This window comes from Vigna umbellata, chromosome 1 (genome assembly GCF_029865625.1).
Source record: "Vigna umbellata cultivar VRB3 chromosome 1, Vumbellata_1.0, whole genome shotgun sequence".
In the NCBI taxonomy this organism is placed as follows: Eukaryota; Viridiplantae; Streptophyta; class Magnoliopsida; order Fabales; family Fabaceae; genus Vigna; species Vigna umbellata.
The window spans coordinates 15,092,063-15,114,818 of NC_142165.1; the positions used below are offsets into that span (position 1 = coordinate 15,092,063).

A 22,756-nucleotide genomic window follows, 5' to 3' on the forward strand; every position below is an offset into this window, starting at 1 on the left:
ATCTAAAGGTTGGGGATGTAGTAATGATTTCACAACCCAAAGTATTTTTTTATAATTGTTAGATTAAGTTAGCATTACTATGTTGATGACTAATAATTTTTTATATATCTTTGCAATTAGTGATAAAGTATTGAAATGAGTTTAAGGAATTGCCTTTTTGTTAGAATTTGTTATTCAATATCCAAAAATCACATACATAATAATAAATAGTATGAGAGAAGAGATACGCATTTTTAGGTTTTTAAGATGGTAAATAAAGAAGATGTTTATAAGACATGACAAATGAGACTATAAAATTGATTATTCTTTTAGATTTCAAATAACCTATATAATATTGAAGGATAGTTAATAGACTTACTTTGTGGTCCCCCAATTTTAATTTGATTAAAATATTGGTAGGTCATTCATATACTTCAATTATGTAAAAAAGTAAAAGAATATTTTATTAATTCCAATCATACAAATTACATTCTCATCGTATCTATATTTAATAACTAAAAGTTTAAAAATAATAAAATAAAAACACATTGAAATAAATAAGAAGATTCTAAGAATAGTATTTTCTAATTATTATGAAATTATTGAGAATTGTTTTTATCCTAATAATATATTATTTACAACACTCCAATAGATGAACATTAATTATTCTCAACATGCTTACAAAAGATCCTGAAATGTCTCCTGAGCAAACCCTTTAGTGAAAATGTTTACTATTTGAAATCTTAGACTTTTATCGTTATTTTTGAAATATCTATCCATTTCATTAAGGTTTGCCCTATCATGTTGGTTTGAATTATATACAATGTAAACGGCTGATTCACAATACAATTGTTATCATATTATAATCACAACAATTCATGTTATATTAAATAATTTGTAACATAATGTTAAAAACATTAATGTATTTAAATTATATTGATTTAAAGTTGAAATAAATTATTTTTCTATAATGTAGATAGCATTTAATACGATAGTTAACTTTGTGGTGATACCCCATGTAAAATTTTTCTCCAAATAAGAAATTATTTTACAAATTTGCCAGAGATTGAAGAATAAACTGTAAGAAAATTAATCAATAAGTTAATGATATAATAAGAAATCCCATAACAACTTAAAAAGGTAAGAATATTAATTGTATATCTTAAATTCCTACGCCATTGCCTTAAAAATAAAAGGAGCTGAAGTCTTGGTCCTTGACAGCTCGATCAGTAAATCTGGTACCTCAGTATTCCGCTTGAAATAAATTTCTCATTTACATTAATGGCACATACAATAAAAAAACAAACAAGAATAAACCTAGACAACAATGGTGAATAAATCAAGATATGACCATGTATTGGCTCGTTTGGTATCTTGTATGGAAATGCTGATTGATATTCAGCAACATCCAGAAACAAAGTATCCCAAAACTAAATTTAATCCATTATAATTTGGCCAACAGCTGAACGGAAAATATTACTCAGGGCATGTTGAACTTCTCCAGAGGTGTGTTCGCTCCTTACAAGATCAACCAGTAAGTGAAAGAACTGTGGAATATACCGTCTGAATGAATCCTTTTTCAGGCCAGTCAACCCTTGCAATGCTGAGATGACTAAAGATGTCCTAGCAGCTATCTCTTCCTTCTTTGCTGAACTGACGGGCAATTTTCGGTGTGGGGCGAGCAAGGTATCATGCTTGTGAAGAGTGGAAACAGAACCAGAACAATTTAGGTATATGTCCAATACGTTTTCACACACAGCAACTAACTCTTGTTCCAGGTCTATCTCGTCATGCTCAAAATGATTCCGAAGATGTAAATTTTGTAAGAAGTTGAGGTGATTCTGGAAAGACTCATTTTCAAAATGAACCATGGGAGGGCCAGATATTTCTAAGATGGAGCAAGCTTTCTGCAACTTCTTCAGTAGGATTGACTCTCTGTTCACCTCACGAGCATGTAAAGCCATAGATGAATATAATTCAATGAGGACTTTGATGCTGGCTGCAGATAAAAGTTTCTGATGCTTTTTGTACATATCAGTTGTAACCTGCAAATGGAACACAGAAAAATGCCCTCAAACTCGTATCAAGCTTGAACTACGTAAGTCTTAAAAAAGACTTTCTTGAACGAAATAAAAAAAATGAGTGGATTACAATTTAAATTCCGTGGATGCATGTATAGATTGAATACTAGAAATTTACTGCTTGTGTTTTAATTGTCAACTAATATACATACAACAAAAGCAATAAGTAAACCTGTGCAATCAGTAGCTGCATAGCAATATGGCTCTTCGTTCTGGACACAACATAGGTGGCCGTTTGCAGATTGTCATCATCAAATTCATCATTTGTCAAGTCATGATCAGAAGAACTTTCCAAGTCCGTGGAAGGCTGTGAAAAGTGAGGCACCTCGATATTATTCATGGTTCTCAAGACTTTCATGAATCCCTGTACTGTTGACATAGCTGCATCTTTCAAACACAGAAAGATCTCTTTCCATTCCTCTGCTGAAAGCCTGTTACCAAGGTCATCTGTGAGACGCACTAATCCAGCAACTCCAGTACTAGCTGGACCCTGAACAGGACTTTTAATGAACCCTGTCAGTACCAACACCACGCCTGGTAGCTGAGACCTCACCTCATCAAAGAAGGTGACAAATATATCTATTAAACCTTCTGCTGCTACTGAATAAGCCTCAGAATCCCATGAGCTTCCTTCAGTATGCACAGATACTGAAGAAGGTGAGGACTGGTCTTCTTGTACATTCACCTCTCTCTTTCCAGACACTGAATTATATACAGGGAAAATAACAGAACAGAAAATGCTATTCCAAAACGTGTGGGAGAATAGATGACCATGATCCTTCAAAATATTAAAAAGCACCTCCAAAGAACTCTTTCTGATAGCTGATCTAGGATCGGAAGTTAGTTTTGATAACCCTGCAATGAAATATCAGAATATTAACTTGAAGCAGAAAGAACAGGTAATATTTATGGAAAATAAGGCCTGAAATATCCTTATGCAGATTTAGGTTATCTCAGTACTGCAGAGAATGGTGTTAAGCCACTAATTATTTGACTTTTTTTACACAAACATGGAGCTAAAGATAAATTTATTTGTTACATCTAACAAGAGAAAAATAAGAAATTCTGTTGACAAAACGCAGCAATCATCAATCAAGATTTTAGATTGAAAAACTTAACAGAAAAGCAACATACCGTGTATAAAGTGCATATTCAATAGAAATGCAAGAAATAACATTTATTTGGAATATCTTAAAAAGTGGATTTTACATCTAATACAATTCCACTAAATCGATTTGAAATACGAGGTTTACATTTTTACTTATATATATAATTTTATCATATATTTATTCAATGTGGGACCCAATACATCTCACATTAAAAATTTGACAACTTGAACATTGGATTAGATATTAACAAGTAGTCCAATAATAGCTTGCTGACAAGTAGCACGATAAATCTTGCTAGGATAGACTTTAATATCATCTTAAAAAGTGATTTTAATCTACTCAATTATACAAAATCGACTTAAAGAGTAAAGTTTCCGGTGCTTATATAGTATAATTTAATCATATTTTTAGTCAATGAGATGCCTAACAGAAAAGAATATGTTTTTTGATCCACCAAGATGGTGGCTTGGCCACAGTACAAATAATTTTAAGTCAAATCATCTAAAGGCATATTACCTGATAGCAAAGGATTCCAAAAAGAAACATGATCATCGTTATCAGTATGGCCTTGTGCAATAACCGATGGGACATCAACACTGCTCTTCTTATTGTAAACAAGTCCTCCATCAGCAAGTCTGACTGCACAGAAACGAAGAAATGCAATTGCATTGAGGCTAACATCACTGTTGAATCGGCTATTTGTAAATGTCAAAAGGCAGCGGACACAATCGGTGAAGGTCATTGTCTCTGTCTCAGTAATATAAGGAAAAAATTCACGCACTATTTTCTCCATGGTCTCAAATGCTAATAATACAATATTCTTCCGCTCATCAGCTGCAGCAGCGGTGAAAACCTGATAGCCAAAAACATTGCATGAGAAGTCATGATTGTTTCATTGTCTCAATTCACCAATGCTAACACATGACATGTACATTTATGATGCCCATTATCTGAACATGGTGTAAGAGGAAAACTTGCTAAATGAAATTATAATAACAATTTGCTGGTATACCAAACTTGTGTATTACATTTAGATTCTTGAAAACCCTCAATAGTTTGACTGGATATGCATCCTTGATGTCCCTTTTGTTTTGTTTGTATTCATTTTCTTTTGAAGAAGCTGTTTTAGTGGGTACAAACTTAGATCAATAATTTAACTATTAACATTCATTCCTGAAATATATCACTTGGACAATCTAAATTGCCAACAAAACAATAAAATCAAATGTTTCAATGATAATGAACTAAAAACTAGACAACAACTGTAACCATTCTATCTTCAATGCATCTCTTGTGTATGCAAGTAATCAAATGTATATTTTTCTCAAAAAAAAAAAAACAGTAAACAATCACAAAGTACTTTTTAATTTGTTTCGCTTTTGTTAATAAAAACAATTGAGCAATGTTTGACAAATTAATTTTTTTTATCAGATAGTTTGAAACCATATCTCAAACATGGGTTTGGGGGAGGTGAGGGGGAATCAAGCCAACTTCAACATTACCATAAAAACACTTTTCCAGCCAGATTTCACATTACTGACTCGACTAAGGACCATCTGCGAAATACAACGAACAATTAATTCTCTAATTTCTGTGGTGTTGCTTTTTTGCATAACGATTACGAATGGTCTCAAAAATTCATTCTGAAAGTTGTAATTAGCCAGCTCCTCACGCTCCAAAAATTTCATTGCAAGTTGTCTCAGGGAATCCATTGCAAAGATTGCAACTGACAAGTTTTCTGACAATCCAACTGACACAAAGAAATCTGAGAGAACATTCCATATGCGAGACCATACTAATCTGATGCGGTTCATATTATAATGCCTGCAAATGCAATCATGTTCTAGTCATAACTTAAGTAGTTTTAATGATCACTAGAATTATAATCATAAATGTGCAAGAAAATAACTTAGACTCATCAATTACAAACTATATAGAACGTGGTTGAGAGAACATCACAATCCTTTTCTTAAGGACTAATAAAATCAACAAAAGATCCCTTTTCATGCAAGAAGCATCTCCCTCGTTTCAAAAGATATACCAATTAACATAATATGTACATGATTTATATTCACTTTGCAAACTCCATATAAAAAAGAATGTTACCTAAGAGATCTGAATGAATTTCACAAAGAGAACATCTATCATAAAAAGGACAAGGAAACTTACGCAATTTCTACTATTTTAGTGAGACCAAATACTCGGGGATCTGTTGGAGACTGTAATTCCGAGATGGAAACTTTGCAAAGTGCTTTGACAAATGCTACTATTGCTTCCCCATTCAGCCGTTGACTATGAGCAAAAACATGGTTCAATTCAAAGTTCCCAATCTGGTCCAGTAGATTCAAGTTTGAAATGAAATTATTTATCTGTTCCGTTGTTAATATTGCTGAAGCATTGACACCAATACTTGTACTGTCATACGAACTACCACGAACCACAGCCACCATGGCTGGATTCTGGAGTGTTCCTTTCTTAAAAGGAGAGAAACCTAATGTTTTCGGTGCTTTCTCATCGGTTTCATAATTACTTGAATTGAAGAACGTTGCATCACTTGGAGCACCTTCACCTAACAGTTGTAAGTGCTCAATTCGGGAGAGGCAAGTTAATATGTGTTCCCATGCTTCAAATAGATGATCTCCATCTTCAATTGCAATCGATATTATTGCCTGAAAAAAAAAAGATTTAAAAGATATTACAATGACATACATGACATTAAGTGGCTCATTCACATGATAAAAACAATGTACAAATCAAAGTAATCCATTCATTATTGCTTTTTTGATAGAAGACCAATATGACTAGAAATAGAATGACACTAATATATAGTGTGTTGTTAGTAGGATATGAAATGCAATACTAGAAGTTGTTGGTATAATATTAAATGTATTACTAGAAATTGTTAGAAGATTCTAAAGATTTCTTTGTAATTATCACTTTAGGGTTAGAGTTCTATATATGTAGCGGCTAATGTATCGTTTCAAATGCATTAATTGAATAAGAATTTTCTTTCTTTCATATTGGTACCAAAGCTTCGAATCTTGGGAGCATTGCTTCTGCAATTCTTCTTTACCGTCTTAGTTACGGTTCTTTTTAGGGTTGCCTGAAGTGCACTCATATCCTTTAAATATTGAGGATGCTTGAAGTGCACCCAATATGTGGTTTTATCACTGTTGCCACAACCCTTTTACTGTCCACAGACCTTTGCTGCTTGGAGCCATCGTCAGAGCTGTCACCAGACTTTCGCCGGAGTGTCAAACCTTTTAAATAATCTCTATTATTTATTTAAGCATGGCAGCTCCACTAAGCAATGTAGAGCTTCTATCTTCAGATATACATGCACTAGATGCTGAAATTGAATGATTGAAATCTCTCATGGAGTCTATCAGTAAGTCAACCTCTGGTACTTTCTCTCCAGTCATGACCGGTAAGAACTTCAATTCTTCTTTTATGTTTCTAAAACTTTTATGTAATGACTCTTGCTTCTTGACTTTGTTGCGACAAACCATATGACCCCTGATTCATCTCTTTTAACATCATATGTTTCTCTTTTTAGTAACCACATTATTGTTGCCAATGGGACTCGTATCCCAATAACTTTTCTCTTTTGCCATCCCTCAACCTTAAAGATGTTATTTATGTTCCTAACCTTTTTAATAACCTTATTTCTGTTAATAAACTTACCCATGACCTAAAATGTTTTGTAACCTTCTTTCCTACTCATTGTGTTTTCCAAGATCTTGCCACATGGAGGACGATTGGAACTGTTAAGTAACAGGGAAGGTTGTATTGTTTTAACAACTTGGGAACTAAAGATAATATTAGTACTCAAACAGGTACCTCTTGTCTCCAATCTTGCACTACTTTTGAGTCCTCTCAAATTTGGCTACTCCACTATCGTCTAGGATATCCCTCATTTTCTCAATCTACCCTCCTTATTTGTCAAATTCTTCCATATGGTAAAATCACAACTTGGAAAGTCAATTAAATGTTTACGTTCTAATAATGAGAGCGAATATATAAATCATGACATGTCTAAATTTCTTTATGAAAATAGTGTTGTTTATGAATTTACTTGTTGGATACACCACAACAAAATGACATTGCTAAAAGAAAAAATAGGCACCTTCTTGAGGTGACACAAACACTTCTTTTCCAAATTAATGTCCCCAAATCTTGTTGGGGAGTGGTTGTCCTCATTACTGCCTATCTTATTAATCGATTACCCTTTCTGAGTTCTAGATGGTCTGAGACCCATTGAGTTCATGTCTTCCTTATTTCCATATGGTCCTTTCCTTTCTAGTCTTCATACTTAGATGTTTGGATGTATTGTGTTTGTCCATATTCATAGTCAGTTTCGTTGAAAGTTAGATCTTGAAGTTGTTAAATGCATATTTGTTGGTTATGCATCTAATAAAAAGAGATATCATTCTTACCATTCTCTGAGTTGAAATTTATTTACCTCTACGAAATTGCTTTTGATGAAACTACATCTTTTTATGAATGTCCCTCAACTTCAAGGGGAGAGTTCTTCTGAATCTCTTGAGTCATCTTTTGTCCCTTTCATACAAGAACCGTCTCATACTACTCATGGTACTCTTGACATATCTCGTATGGATATCTTTGAAGCTGCTCCTAACAAGGGCATCTTTGTTCTCGAGTCAGTGTTAGCTCCAAAAATTAGTCATGTTTTTGAAGGTACTCCTAATAAAGGCATCTATGTTTCCAAGTCAAGGACAACTCTGGATATTTGTCATCTAGAGACTTTCTTCCATATACAATATCAAAAGTGACAAAAGAAACCTAGCTTGATCCAACAATAGCAGCAATCACCTAACTCGGGAGTAAGTGCTCCTTTTTCTGACACCCTTGAACCTTTGGAAAATTCCTTGAATATAAATCGTGAGCCTGACCTTGATGACTTTCCCATTGGTTTTAGAAAAGGAACTCGGTCTTGTACCAAGTATCCTATTTCTCATTTTGTATCTTCCAAAAACCTATCTATGTAGCACCAAAGTTTTCTCACTACCATCTATGCATCTAGGATTATGTAGGGTCTGTCACGTGTAGGAAATTCACCTCAGGATATTGCATGTTCTTGGCTGTAAATTTGGTGACTTGGAAAAGTAAGAAACAAAATGTTGTTGCAAGGTCTAGTGTAGAGGCTGAATTCCGAGCTATGGCACAAGGGGTGTGTTAATTGTTATGGCTGAGAATTATTCCAAATGATCTTAATGTGACATGTGAAGAACCTATATCCTTTATTGTGATAATAAGTCATTAGTATTCTTCACAATCCAGTTCAACATGATAAGACCAAACACAAAGATATATTGACACTGTATTAAAGAGAAATTGGATAGTGACCTTATCACTACTTCCTACGTATGTCCCATCTAGGCTAAAGTTAGTAGATTCGTTTACAAGAAGTCTTCCCATTGAGCCTGATTGCATGATCTCACACGCAAGCTAGAAATGAAAGATATCCATTCACTAGTTTGAGGAAGTGTTGTTAGTAGGATATTAAATTCATTACTAGAAGTTGTTGGTATAATATTAAATGTATTACTAGAAATTGATAGAAGTTGTTAGAATTGTTAGAAGATTCTAGAGTTTTATTTATAATTATTACGTTAGGGTTAGAGTTCTCTATATATAGAGACTGGTGTATTGTTTCAAATGCATCAATTGAATAAGAATCTTCTTTTTTTCAGATTAAACCTTTCAAGTGTGTGAAATAGGCAACCGTCATTATAAACGGAAAAGGAGAATATGTTTATGTAAATTATTTGATTTGAGTAATGTTGATGACAGTTAAATCAAGATTCACTTACCTTGACAGCATCAACATTTTTTTGTTTCATATCTCCAGCACAATGTAGATACGTAAATTTGGCAACAGATGTAACAAAAGCATCCCTTTGAGTCTGCATGCCCATCACTGCAGTAACATGCACAGCATGTCGAAATCCTTGTAAGCATTGAGAAGTAGTTACCCTGTCATCACTCTGGTCAATTGTTACACTGAATGCAGCCAGCATAGGCCCCCAACAAACTTCGACCATAAACCTCAATATAGCCACATCTGTGACAACATGATACGCAGATCTGCAAAAACAGGTAAATAGAATGTCTAAACTATGAAATGTATAGAAAGATAACATCACTCATGTAATAAATATTGGCCAAATAGCTTAAGCCTTCAAGGAAAAGAAAAATGCAAATATGGAAAGGATGTAAGGTGCAGAGCTAATACATGACAATAAATATATAACAACAAATAACAATAACCTTTTAGCACCAGGTTGGGTCAGAAACATGTATCAAAAGATGAAATCCCCTAAAAAATCTGTCAATAGACAAATTATTTAAATCTAAATCTTAATATTTTCCCTATAACTTGGTTTACCTATACATCTCACTAATATACTACAATCTATCTGATATACTCTCCTTATTGGGACTTTGTCAGGTCTATTAGAATATTTACCCTAATTATCATGATTATATTGTGTCTAGAGTTACCCTATTTATCATGATTATATTGTGTCTAGAGTTAGCCTATTTATTATGATTATATTGTGTCTAGAGTTACCCTATTTATCATGTATTCTTGTATCAATTTATTTTTATAAATAGAAGATTATGAGAGGGATCAATCAAGCCCTCAAGAATTATTTTACAGTTTAATTCTCAAGTTGGTATCAGAGCAGGTTGTCTGAATCTCTTCCTACTCTGTCTTTGTTGTCGCCGGTGGCCAGCTCCGCCACTGGCGGCCTTAAAAATTTCATCTTTTATGAAATACTTCAATGAGCAGTCTTGTTCTGATTTCTGTCTAGTCTCCAAACATTTGTCCGCAACTTTCTGGAACTATTTGTCACTGTATAGCGCCGTTTGCCACGGTCCGGCGACGTTTGTCGCTGTCCAGGCGTCGTTTGCAGTTGTCTGGCACCGTTTGTCGTTGTCTGGTGCCATTTGTCGTTGTCCACCTAGCACTGTTTTCCACTGTGAGGAGAAAGTTTGTCACCATCAACCTCTGTTCCCGACGCCGTCCGCCACTGTTTGCTGTTTCCCACTATCTGTCGCTGTCCGCCACTGTCCGTTGTATCCTACCGTCTGTCGCTGTTCGCTGCCGACCACTATCTGCCGTTGTCTGCTGCCGACCATCGTCTACTATCTTCCGTTGCCTTTGCCGCCACAGTTTAGTCCGACAACTAGTGGATCTAGATCATCTCCTTGAGCGAGAGGGCTAGTTCTCATCCAGGCGCCGCCACGCGCGCCACATCTGTCCGACGTCCGCCTCCGTCGTCGTCACATTTTCTCTAGCGAAGTTAGGGGTTTTGTGAGCCTTGAGGAGCGCAATCCATCCCTAGTCGTTGCTTCATTCTCATTCACACGCGCTGTCACGCACGACTTCTCTCAGATAAGCTTTCGGCGCGAGTTTATCACACGCCACCTTCCCGGTGTCGGAATCACACCATGCCACTGCCGTTCATCTTGTTCGATCAAATAAAAGAAAACTCTCTGTTTTAGCATTATACCTCTGTTTCAACATTCTTTCTTAGCTTCCTTTCATAATAATTGTTTAGTTTTGCATATTGTGGCAGTTGTGATGTTCTTGATGACTTGTGTCATTTATTTACAAGTATCTAAGGAGAGTCGATGTTATCAACGGTTAATACCAAGGAATTTCAACACTAAAGTCATGGGTTGAAGGTTGCTCATGACATAAGGGGAAGTCTATTTCTGGCAAGATTAAGAATCTTAGTCAAACAATTTCACCACCCCTTGTCAAATTTGTTTTTGGATGCTTTGATGAATAATGGAGACCATTATGATCTTCCACCTTCATGATTTGTCATCGACGTGTCATTTCCGTCGTTCGCTGTGAGGAGGAGTATGTTTCAGTCACTACAGGCCCCATCAATCAATGATGGCAATTTAGTCCCTGTAGTTTGTCGCTTTCAACCACTGCAGGCCCCCATCAGTCAATGATGGCAGTTTAGTCCCTACAGTATGTTTCAACCACTGCAGGCCCCATCAGTCAATGATGGCAGTTTAGTCCCTGCAGTATGTTTCAGCCACTGCAGACCCCATCAATCAGTGATGGAAGTTTTGTCATTGCAGTTTGTTTCAGCCACTACAGGCCCCATCAATCAGTGATGGCAATTTAGTCCTTGTAGTTTGTCGCTTTTAGCTACTGCAAGCCCCATCCATACTTGATGGAAATCTAGTCTCTGCAATTTGTCACTGTCTACCGCTTGTCATCCACTTTTGATGGAAATCAACTTTGTCAAAGTCATCCTTCTTGAAGGTTTATGGTTCTAGTTGAAGTTTCGTGGCTGTCCAATATTATTCTCCATAAGTTTATGAGGAGTCTCTTTGGTTACACTGGTTTGTGAGTTCAATTTGGTTTATAAACATTCTCTCTCGATGGTCTAAAGCATATGTGCATCTTGTTCGAAGCCAAAGTTACCATGTCTATTGTCTCAACATTCGAGACAAGTTCATTTTGTTGGAGTGAGTTTATTTATTCCAAGCTTGGTACATACATTTTGTATGCTCCAGCTTGAGAGGAAGTGTTAGAATATTTATCCTAATTATCATGATTATATTGTGTCTAGAGTTACCCTATTTATCATGATTATATTGTGTCTAGAGTTACCCTATTTATCATGATTATATTGTGTCTAGAGTTACCCTATTTATTATGATTATATCGTGTCTAGAGTTACCCTATTTATCATGTATTCTTGTATCAATTTATTTTTATAAATAGAAGATTATGAGAGGGATCAATCAAGCCCTCAAGAATTATTTTACAGTTTAATTCTCAAGTAGGTCTTCTCTACAAAAGCTCAAGCCACCTACCATCTCTTTTTTTGTTTAAAAGTAGCTGCTACCTAATTTTCTCAAGCGCATTCATCCTCAAACTTGTCTGCATGCCATCATAACATTCTAATATCTTCAAGAATGAAATTTTCTCGATGTTGGCTTTCAGTGACCGACATTCAGTCTCGCACAATATCACCGTCATAACATTCTAATATCTTCAAGATTGAAATTTTATCATTGTTGGCTTTCATTGACTGACATTTAGTCTCGCACAATATCACTAATCTTGTAGTTATGTAGTAAAACTTTCCCTTAAGTTGAGTGATACTTTTCTATCACAAATAAAACCTGAAACAATTTATATTTCCTCCATCCCACTTTAATACTTTGGTTTACATTTCCCTCTATTTCCCTGTCATTTTGTATTATAACCAAGATACTTAATGATTGAAGGCATGAATGTTGGTATGGTTTGGTGTTCGAGTTTCATGCCCATGCTAAAATTTGTGCACCTCTAGCTAAACTTCCATTACATACACTTCATTTCCCTTTACATAAATGAAAGTCAAGCTTCAAAAGTTTATCTCCACCCATATTGCTTCCCATTTATTTATTTTCTCAACTCCCCAACCAGGACATATCATCTGCAAAATGCATGCATTATGGTATCTGCCTCATGGATATATTAGCAGTACAATGTGGTTAATTATATGTATAATTAACCATTTAATTGTATCTATAAATCTGGTTAGTTTTATTCACAAGTGGTTAAAAGCAAATAAACTTGATTAGTTATCAATATATGACTAATAGAGTCACGAGAATAATGATATTTTTAATGATAGTTACTTTGCTTCATGAGTGGTTAATGATGTCATGAGTTATTGACTATCTCACGTGGTTAATTACATGTGCAAATATGATTAACTTTGTTTCACAAGTTGTTAACACTGTTATGAGGTTATTGACTGTGACTGTCAGATATGGTTAACTGCACTGAAGTTACGGAGATAACTAAGAGTAGTTAACCACTTTCAAAACAAAATTAAATGTGTTTAGATACATGATTAACAACTTGTGCTGGTGGACACCGGGTTTATACTTTTGGGTATAGGCTAATTGGTTCTCTAGTAAGGAAAAGAACATCCAAGACCAAGTCAAAGAGACTGGATTGAAGCTCACCATTAGTGCAGTCCTGTAGACAGACAAAAGTCTTTTGTGGTGCTTCATTTTATGTTCAAATTGAGTTTGTCTGAATGCAAAGCAAAAAGAGCTTTTGAGACCTTCTCTAGATGGAAAAGCTCTATATTTCCAATAGAGAAGATTCAAAAGCTTTTCTAGTTTGTACCTAAACAGGCTCACTCTAGTTGTGACACTGTCTTACATATCTTTGTTTTTTTTACTACAAGCTAGACAAACTCCTTTCATCTCTTACGCCTGCCACAATATATGGCTTTTCCATGTTGGTGACTATTCCTTTTAATCCTCTAATGTCTCCATTAATTCCTCCAATGTCTCTCCATTAATCTTTGAGCTACCGCTCCTTCAATTAACCTCCCAAAGATAAAACGAAAATCACTTTCTGTAATAACTTCTTAATTACCCTCTCATGTAGCTTCATCTTATGGCTATGCGCTTAATATCTATATAATTAGCCTACTTTCGTAAGTCGTCCTTGTTTTCATACTCATATATAGGGATTAAGGTACTTCTCTACTCGTCTAGCTTTATCCCCAATCTCATGATCTTGTTAAACTACCTTTCATATCTATATAACAAGCCATTTTGTGCCTTTCTTTTCTACTTCCCTTCATACCTCATGGTACATAATTTGGTCCTCTCTACTATACTCTAGACACTCAGTTCATACGACCAACCACTTCATAGGAAAATCTTACTCATTACATGCACTCAAAAATATGTAAATAAAAAAAATCCATTGAAAACAGCCAAATCAAAAAGAAACAAAAATGCACTTCCAAAAAAATTAATAATAATATAAATAACTTTTGAATATCTTTTTGGTCCCTCTAGTATGTGTTTAGTTTCTTTTAGATCTCCCAAATTAAAAAAAAAATTGATAATTTTCATTCCCTACAACGAAAATAGACCACTTTTAGCCCTTAAGGTTATTTTCAGTAATCATGAGTCCCCCTAATAGGGACCAAAGAAGAAAGAGCTTAGCTGGTCCAGTTCTGAAACCAAATGCACTTTCAAAAAAATTAATAATAATATAAATAACTTTTGAATATCTTTTTGGTCCCTTGACTATGTGCTTAGTTTCCTTTAGATCTCCAAATTAAAAAATGATTATCTTCATTGCCTACAACGAAAATAGTCCACTTTTAGCCCTTAAGGTTCTTCTCAGTAATCATGAGTCCCCCTAATGGGGACCAAAGGGGAGCTATTTCCAAATTAGAGGAATGAAAAAATCACTTCCAAATTTGGAAAACCAAAAGAAAATTAGACCCAAGTTTAAGGGACCAAAGACAAGTATAAACCTAAAAATACAAATCCAAACAATGAGCACTGTCTTAGCTTACTCTGATTTTCGCGAACTTGATTTAAATTGCTCCTGAATATGCCGAATGAGAAGCCCATTTGCACCCACTGCTTTTTCCTCACTCTGCTTCCAGTTCACAAGATTGAGTATACCTTCTAATCCTAGCAATCTATTGAAGCTATTTGCTTGTTTATCTTGAGGAGCAGAAGAATCGGCATTCATTTTAATTTCATTTTTAACAATTTGGTCATAAAGTGCCCCGAGGTATTCTTCTGCTAAATCCTTTCCATCATCTATTCCTCGGTTGTTTCGAACAAAATCAGCTTTAGTCATCTGGAAAGTCATTAACAGAGAATATGCACCACAAAAATCAGGTCAAACCTATATTTGGCATTGCAAGATATCCTTACAATCTCAATTTTGTAAAACAGTAGATTAATATAAGGATTTAAACAATCAAATGATAAGTAGTTTTCAAAATAATTTTAAATGTGATCGTTCATGGTGTTCACTGTGTTTCCCTGACACCGCTAAAATTTAACATAACTTACCAGAAGAAGACAAATAAATGGAATGAGAAAATTACTGATATTTTCAAAGCCATATTCAGAATAATGTGTCTAAACCAAATTGCCTTCAAAGGATAATTTTCTATTATTATATTCAAATTTCATCAGTAAAATAGGATGTATCAATCATTATATTTTAGTTAAGCCTGATAGAAAATAAACCACAACAAGATTGGGCACCAATTAATTCAGAGCTGATAGTCTAACTACTGAGCCTAAGACATGATATAAAAGATTCAGCAACGTCAAACCTTATCTTTCACCATATTGTTATGAGCATCTGTATTAAGCATTATCACAGAGTAAGCGAGAATGTAGGCAGTATCTGCACTGCTAAAAGAACTAGGGTTGCATTTGCAGTAGCGCTCAGCAAACTTCTCCATGATGCGATCAATTTTTTGTGCCTCACCAGGCAACCTGAAGCCCTGAAGGAAAAACCGAATAGCTTCACCAAAATCCATCTCTTTGAAGTTAAAGGAATCTACATACGCATGCATAACTTTTAGACAAAACTCTTCCCTTTCTCCCAAATAGTCACCAATCTTGGTCTCATCAAGGCCAGCTGTGTTCTTCAGGAACAGTGCCACTTGTTCTGGAGAACTACCAACCTTTTTGTTGCTTATCAAAAATTCAATACCCTTTGGAGGTTTTCGATTAAAAAGTGATATGCCTCTCTGCATTTAACCCAGAAAAAAAAAATCAGCACAGAACATGAACATTTGAAGCTCAGGAAGGTGTAATTATGCAAAAATGGAATTCGTTGGAGCAGGAGATAGAAAAGAAATTGCAGACAGAAACACACAGGTTTTTGTGTAGGTAAAATCACCAATCATAACTGAATCCTATGCTAGTATAAGAGGATAATTTAACATGATGATGATATAACATTAGTAGTCCTCCGAACCAAGTACTGGATACCTGAAGTTCAATTTTATATGCTCGACGTTGCTCTAATGTGGCAGCATCTGAAAATTCAGAATTCACATCAGGATGCAGCTCATGATCAGAAGCATTTCCTTCTTCTACATTTGACATTAGATAAGTTTCGGCAGTGCTACTGCTTTCTGGGCTCTTTACTACATCAAAATCTCCTATCCTTATCTGCTGGTCCATCCACGCTCCCATTGACTTAATAATACTGACCAAGCACTTCACAGATTCATGTCGGAAAGTAATATCCTGTGCTGGAGACAAAGCTGTAGTTGACCCTGTAGGTGGTCCCAAAGCAGTTTTCAGAAGGCCATTGACAATCCTGAAAATATCTGATGGAATTATAAGAGTTTAAATACTAAAACACGATGCGAAACAAAACAAACATAAGTAAATAAAAAACTGTCTATTATATTCATACTGCAGTCCTCGAATAAGCTTTAACTCTTGGAACAGACAATGCTCCAAGGACACCATTTAAGCAAATTTCTCAATAACACAAGCAAGGAAACAGGTATGACCCTAAAACCCAGTGACTCAGTGAAGCCCTCAACATTGACATTCTACTCTAAACAACATAATCTTTCATCAGAACTTGTTACAAACATATTTATTAGGATAAAAAAAATACTCAATATCTCTATATTGATGAAGAAAAAATACATTTAGAATCTTTCCATTCATTTAAACATATTGTTATTTCCTTATTTTGGAGTTTGATTGTTATGTGATGAGAATGTAATTTTTTCGATTATTGTCAATAAAATAATTCTTTACTTTCTTATATAGTTGAAGTCTTTCAAATCCCTGTCCACAATAATATCCTACCAGTTTTCCTCTAACTCTTCCTGTTTATTAAAGTTTAAATCATGCAGTATCAAGCTCTATAGCTATTTTCTCAAGCCCATTTGATATCCTTAAGAGACAGCTTTTATCCTCCTCCAAAACATGTCATCCACCACTAAAGAATTACCTGTCAAAGTACCAATATTCCAAGTAGCGTTCCTAATCAGACACTTCTAAACTAGCTTCTTTATACACATCCATCCTAGAAAATGTGAGCAATCTCGCTCATTTAACACTACATCTAGGTGCTGATGTACCCGCTCTAGCTCATTTAATTTGACATTATACTTGACTCAAACTGCATGTTACTTATGGGTAACAAACGAGCATTAGCAAAAATCTTGTGAGTGATCCATGTTTGGTACATCGATAAGTTTTACATTAGTAATAAAAAGCCTAGCACAACTCTCCTTTATATTATATTTCTGATAGAACTAATTGTAATGTTCAAAATTGTAGATAAAGTATTCAACAATCCTAATTTGACACCAATTACACCCAAAAAATCCAAATCCCTTTGCCCCAATACAAATCCCAAGATACTCCTAGGATTGAAGTTAGTCAGCATTCTTTTTTTTCTATGAATAAATGAAAACATGATTATTCGTCATTTTTTGTTTGGTAATCAAGTTTAATTATTATGTAAGCCTTTTGAAGTATTAACCCATTTCTGTTCTTGGAAACTGACCACTAACAGGGTATAAGAACAGCAAAATATCACAAAAGCAAGATACCTTTCAAATATGTTTGAAGCATCCACATCACAATCATAGTTGACAAAAATGTCAATAATAATCTGAGGATCCTGAGATATTTTGTCCAATAAATTGAGAACGGTCATCTTTTGTAGAAAACTAGGCTGAAGAACATTCTCTAGAACTCGAAGGATAAGCATGGGAAAGAACATGCCAATTTCCTTTTTCAAGCCTGATCTGAATTTTGTTAACAAGTTCATGAAAATGGAACACTGAAGTTGGAAAATGGCCATTGCTGAGAGTGCACTGTTCTTTAATAATGACAAGCAAAGATATTGCTTGATGGCATTGAGAAACCTGCACCATGTAAAAGAAAAATATAGGTGTCATGACAAATTATTATCAATAATATTGAAAAAGAAAAAGATCCTAGGTAAAGAACCTTTTCACATACGACTAAGTCAATGCCATTGAACACACAAACAAGAATACTCTATATGATACTATTTTCACACTCCATCTTATGTTCGATCATATATATTATATGAACCAAGCTATTACAAAACATAGAAAACCAAAGGCACTCAAGAGACTTAACAAACACATCCATTAATTATTTACAATCAAGAGTATTACAAAATTTATTTAATGCCAAAACAACTTAAAAGAGAATAGTTAAAGTACCTACATTCTAAGACGCAATGAACCTAGCTATACCAATTATGTCATTTGGACAAAATAAACTTAAAAAGAAACTCTTATCTTCTAAAATATTCCTATTTCCAACATTTATTCAAATTTTGAAAAGCAAGTAGTGCCCCAAAATTAGACAACCATCTCTTGCATGAAGTGGAAGTCCACCTTTATGTGTTGTGTGCTTTTATGTAAAATTGAATTGGAGGAAATCTAAAGATTGTTTGACTATCACGTATTAGTAACGTTGCATATGCTTTATTTCTAAAAAACTCGGGTTCTAAAAACATAGGAGTGCAGAGCTAAAAGATGCCATGGATCAATATTATGCTTCTGGACTTCAACAGGGAAAACATCCTGCTTGTCATTTATATCAGGAAAAGTGGAAAGGCAAAATGGATTTTTAGCTCATTGATAGCATGATGGACTAATGGCTGATACAACCACAACATACCTGATCTCATCTGTAATTGCCACTCCGTAAAAAATATTGTGACAAGTTAGCCATAACTATCAGCTGCCATGATGCCATGTAATAGCAATCAGCACAGAGTAGGAGAAGAGGAAAAAAGAAATGTCTAAATTATTGCTCACTCTGTCCAAAACTACAGAGGAGAAGGTTTGCTCACTATACATGATACAATGACCTCAATCCCAAGTCCCAAATTCCACCTCCCTCCCCCCTCTCCCCACATGTTCCTCCCCTCTATATTCTCCCTTTCTCTCTCTTCAAAACAGAAAATATTCCTCACCAGATCCCACCTCCAGCTCACCTGCCACACAACAATTCTGTTAAGATCCCAATCATTGGGTGTGTGCTGGTGGACCCCAAGAAATAGGTTTCCACTTCTTCCTTTCATACACCTCACTGAACTTCCCACTTTGCCCTTTTCTTTTAAACTGATACTCGTATCAACTCCATCCCTCATAATTTTCACCTTGTCCTCAAGGTGAAGTTCAGGGAAGTAATTCTCCATATTTTGTAGAGATTCCCACGAATTGTCACATGATGGCATACCCTTCCATTTGACTAACACCTCCGAGGCCTTGTCTTCTCCTTCTGCAAGAGCTAGAATCTTTTCTAGTTGCATTTCCAGCTCCCAATTCACAGTTATACACAGAGGAAGTGGCTGCACCATTACCTCTGTTCACACCATTGGCTTGAATAAGGAAACATGAAAAACTGGATGGACCTTGCTACCTTCCTGCAACTTCAATTTATAAGCTACCTCTCCCACTCTTTCACTTATTTCATAAGGCCCATAATATCTAGGACTCAAATTTTGATTAATTCTCTTGGCTAATTCTTTTAGCTTATAAGGTTGGATCTTCCAGTAAACCCAATCTCCAATCTTGAATTTCACCTTTCTTCTACCCTTTTATATGGTTAGGGATTAGTGGGTTAGGTTTGGTCGACATTTTGAGGTGTTCCCTACGATTGATGTTTGTGGTGCCAAAATAGTTGGGATGGCAAACAAAAAAGTGATAGCACTCTCATTTCTATTAAAAAAAGAGTAAAGAAAAACCATAAACATAAGCCCATTACCTAACAAGTTCAAGGGCAAAGAGATTTCCTATGATATCAACATTCCTATCCAACCAAATACACCAAAGGACTACCCCGATAACATCTTCAACTAAATTTTAATGTTGTGTTTTAATTTACCAAATATTTTCAAATTTTGCTCCAACGAAGGTGGTGTGGTCATGGATCAAGGGACACTTACACATGAAGGAGTAACTACAAGAAGCAAGGAAAAAGCTCAAGAAAGGGAGAAGAGAGTCCAAGCCATCAAGGAGGCTTCTAAAGGAGTTTTGACAAGAAGCAAGGATAAAGAGAAAGAGGAAGAAATTCATCAAGCCAACAAGTCCATTAGGACTCTTAGAATTAGTAGATATAGCTTAGAAAGGGTTAAGCAGCCTTGTACTCATATTATAGCATCATTTGGGGTCAATTCCTTATAGATTGCATTGTTCGGTTTATAGGATACTTAAACCTAAGTTGGAATGGCTAATCTAGGTGTTTTCTTTGTGTTTGGACTTGGCTTGCTCACTGCCAAGCTCTTATAAATAGGGATCAAGTGGCCAAGCTTAGACACCTCATTCCCAACCAAACTATCCAAGCAAACAACCAAGAACCATCTTCCAAGGCCTTCCATAGCTCTCAGCCTTTTTACACTACACCATCCAAATAGCTTCCACAATTCAAACCAAACCTATAATCATCCTTCCCCAGCCGTCCGCAACAAAACCCGTCAAACCCCAAACCAGAATTCAAAGCTAGCATCTTCTATCCATAGCATTTGCAACCTCTAACATCTTGAGCCTCCAAGAAACACTTCAAGAATTAGCCAATAACCTCATAACATCTAACCAAAACCAACCTACCTTCTTTCCTTTGCTTCCTTAAGCTAGCTGAACAAAAACCTAACTAAAACACATCCAAGAATCTAACCTTAAGCAAGGTTCTTCTTCCTAACTCTTCTTCACCTCTTTGGAACTTGAGTGCTCAGTCCAACTACAAAAGAAACTTCCCTTGGTTTCCATCAAGAGGACACACCAAGAATTCCCCAAGAAGCTCAAAAAAGCAGCGCCATTATAATACAAGAACTACAAATCTGTACCAAATTGTTTGCTTTGATCCTGTTAATGAGTGGGAAACTGTGGACGCATAAATGAATTTCTGTCTTTCATACAGCTTGAGTGAAAACACCCACAACAAAACATGCCAGAGATCCAAATTCAAACTTAACAACAAATGTGAGCAATTGTAATCCACTAGTTTCTCTACTTCTCACATCTCTATATAAGTGAAAGTGTCACTTCAAGAAACCCTTACATAGAATAAAAATTCATTCTGTGTGAATTATGCAAAAAATAGAGACGAAAATTACATTCAACAAATAGTGATTGTAAGAGAATGTAAGTAATTGTAATCCATTAGTTTCATTACTTCTTATATCTCTGTAAAAGTGAAAGTCACACTTCAAAAGGCCCCTGAATAGAATAAATATGTATACTAGATGAAAAATTACAATCAACAAATAGTGATTGTAAGAGAATCGTAGGTATAACATTACTTGCCTCTCATTCACGCGCCATACTGAACCACCAGTATCCATGACTACCTTAAGGAGCTCTAATGACAAAATTTTCCCTCTCAAGAGGATACGATCATCAGGGTGCTGTTGAGATGAGAATTTCATGGACAGTTTGCACAAGTTTTTAAAAAGAAGAAAACCATCCTCCCTTATTTTACTACCATCAGCTCCAGCTTCATTATCCGACTTGTCGGTACCTGTTTCATCCGCTGCTTTGGGCAACGGTATACGGACTTTCTGGACTTCCACAGGAAGTGATATTGAAGATGGTTTGATAGGAGGACCCTCACTGGCCTCCATTATCTCGTTGATAAAATTTTGGCAAAAGTGTATGGAATTGCCCTCGTTCAAATTCTTATCTGTGAATTCCAAAAGTTCACTGACAGGAACCTTTCTAAGGAAGACATCCATGGAGTCTTCCTCGACTCTGGTGAAAACAATGATCATGATCTGGGCAAGAACCGATTTAGCACAGATCTGATTAGTGCCGTTGACTCCCCCGAGGTATACATTATAACATGTTCTCACAATTTGAATGAGACTGTCTGCCCGGATCAAAATGCTGGGGGATCTTACAGCCGAGAGCAATACTCTCAGCACCCATAGCTCAACTGCCTCCTCCCCAAGGCCACCCGACTTACAGATAGCATCAATCATATTGAAGACAACGTCGGACTGCGAAGCATTCGAATTGGCGGGGCGATTGATCTCCCCGCGGATAAGGCCGAGAGAGAACAATTTAAAGGTGCATTCAAGAGCAGGCTCAACAACCTTAGGGTAGGCAGAGTCAAGCGCGAGAAAGAGAGGTTGAAGGACACTGTCGGCATCTGAAGAGGAAAGGCCTGGAACAGGAGATTGGGTGTCGCCTGAACTAGAGTCAGAGTCAGAGAGGGATTCGAGCTTGTCAAGGATGGATTTGCACGAAGAGACAAGCTGAGAGTGCTTACGCCAGGCGGCGTTCTTGATGATCTTGTCCAGTGATGGACCTACAACTCGGCCGCAGCGGGAAGGACCTCCAAGAGATTGCGATGCGGACATTTTCTTTCAGAGATGAAAAAAACAGGATCATAGAATTTGTTCACATTCACTGATGTGTGTGAACCACGGAAACAACTCAAAATCTATATGCGTTTCTCCGAGTCCGTTCACATATTCATTCTCCTATCGCCTGGAGATTTGGGAATTTGCATGCATGAAGCACAATATAAGCATAACTCCCTCATTTGCTGGTTGAGAGTCTCTGCCTCCTGAACCTACGTTTGCGTAATAAGGAAAACAATTGTCTAGCTAACCGGGCAACATCTACCACATGGTGAACGGGTTTTTTAGATCCGACCCGATCTCCCCAATTGGTTTGAATTTCAAATTTTAATTAATTTAAATTTTGGTATTTTTATTCTCTTCAAAAACTTTAC

General features: G+C 35.8%; 1 protein-coding gene across 2 annotated transcripts; it reads right to left on the bottom strand.

The window, feature by feature from the left end:
* Positions 1-1,084: 1,084 nt before the first annotated feature.
* Positions 1,085-22,593, bottom strand: LOC124820238 (brefeldin A-inhibited guanine nucleotide-exchange protein 1). Of its 2 annotated transcripts, XM_047291898.2 has the most exons (11): positions 21,325-22,593; positions 17,587-17,904; positions 15,995-16,328; positions 15,328-15,750; positions 14,548-14,840; positions 9,004-9,277; positions 5,339-5,838; positions 4,672-4,993; positions 3,686-4,022; positions 2,233-2,915; positions 1,085-2,024 (listed from the first exon to the last, which is right to left on the bottom strand). In XM_047291898.2, exons 1-11 carry the CDS (start codon positions 22,377-22,379, stop codon positions 1,416-1,418), a joined length of 5,148 nt encoding a protein of 1,715 aa, XP_047147854.1. In that variant the 5' UTR covers positions 22,380-22,593; the 3' UTR covers positions 1,085-1,415. The 2 variants fall into 2 exon arrangements, with proteins under 2 accessions (XP_047147854.1, XP_047147855.1); XM_047291899.2 differs by lacking the exon at positions 21,325-22,593 and having other exon boundaries at positions 15,995-16,338; positions 17,587-17,754.
* Between the last annotated feature and the right edge of the window lie 163 nt (positions 22,594-22,756).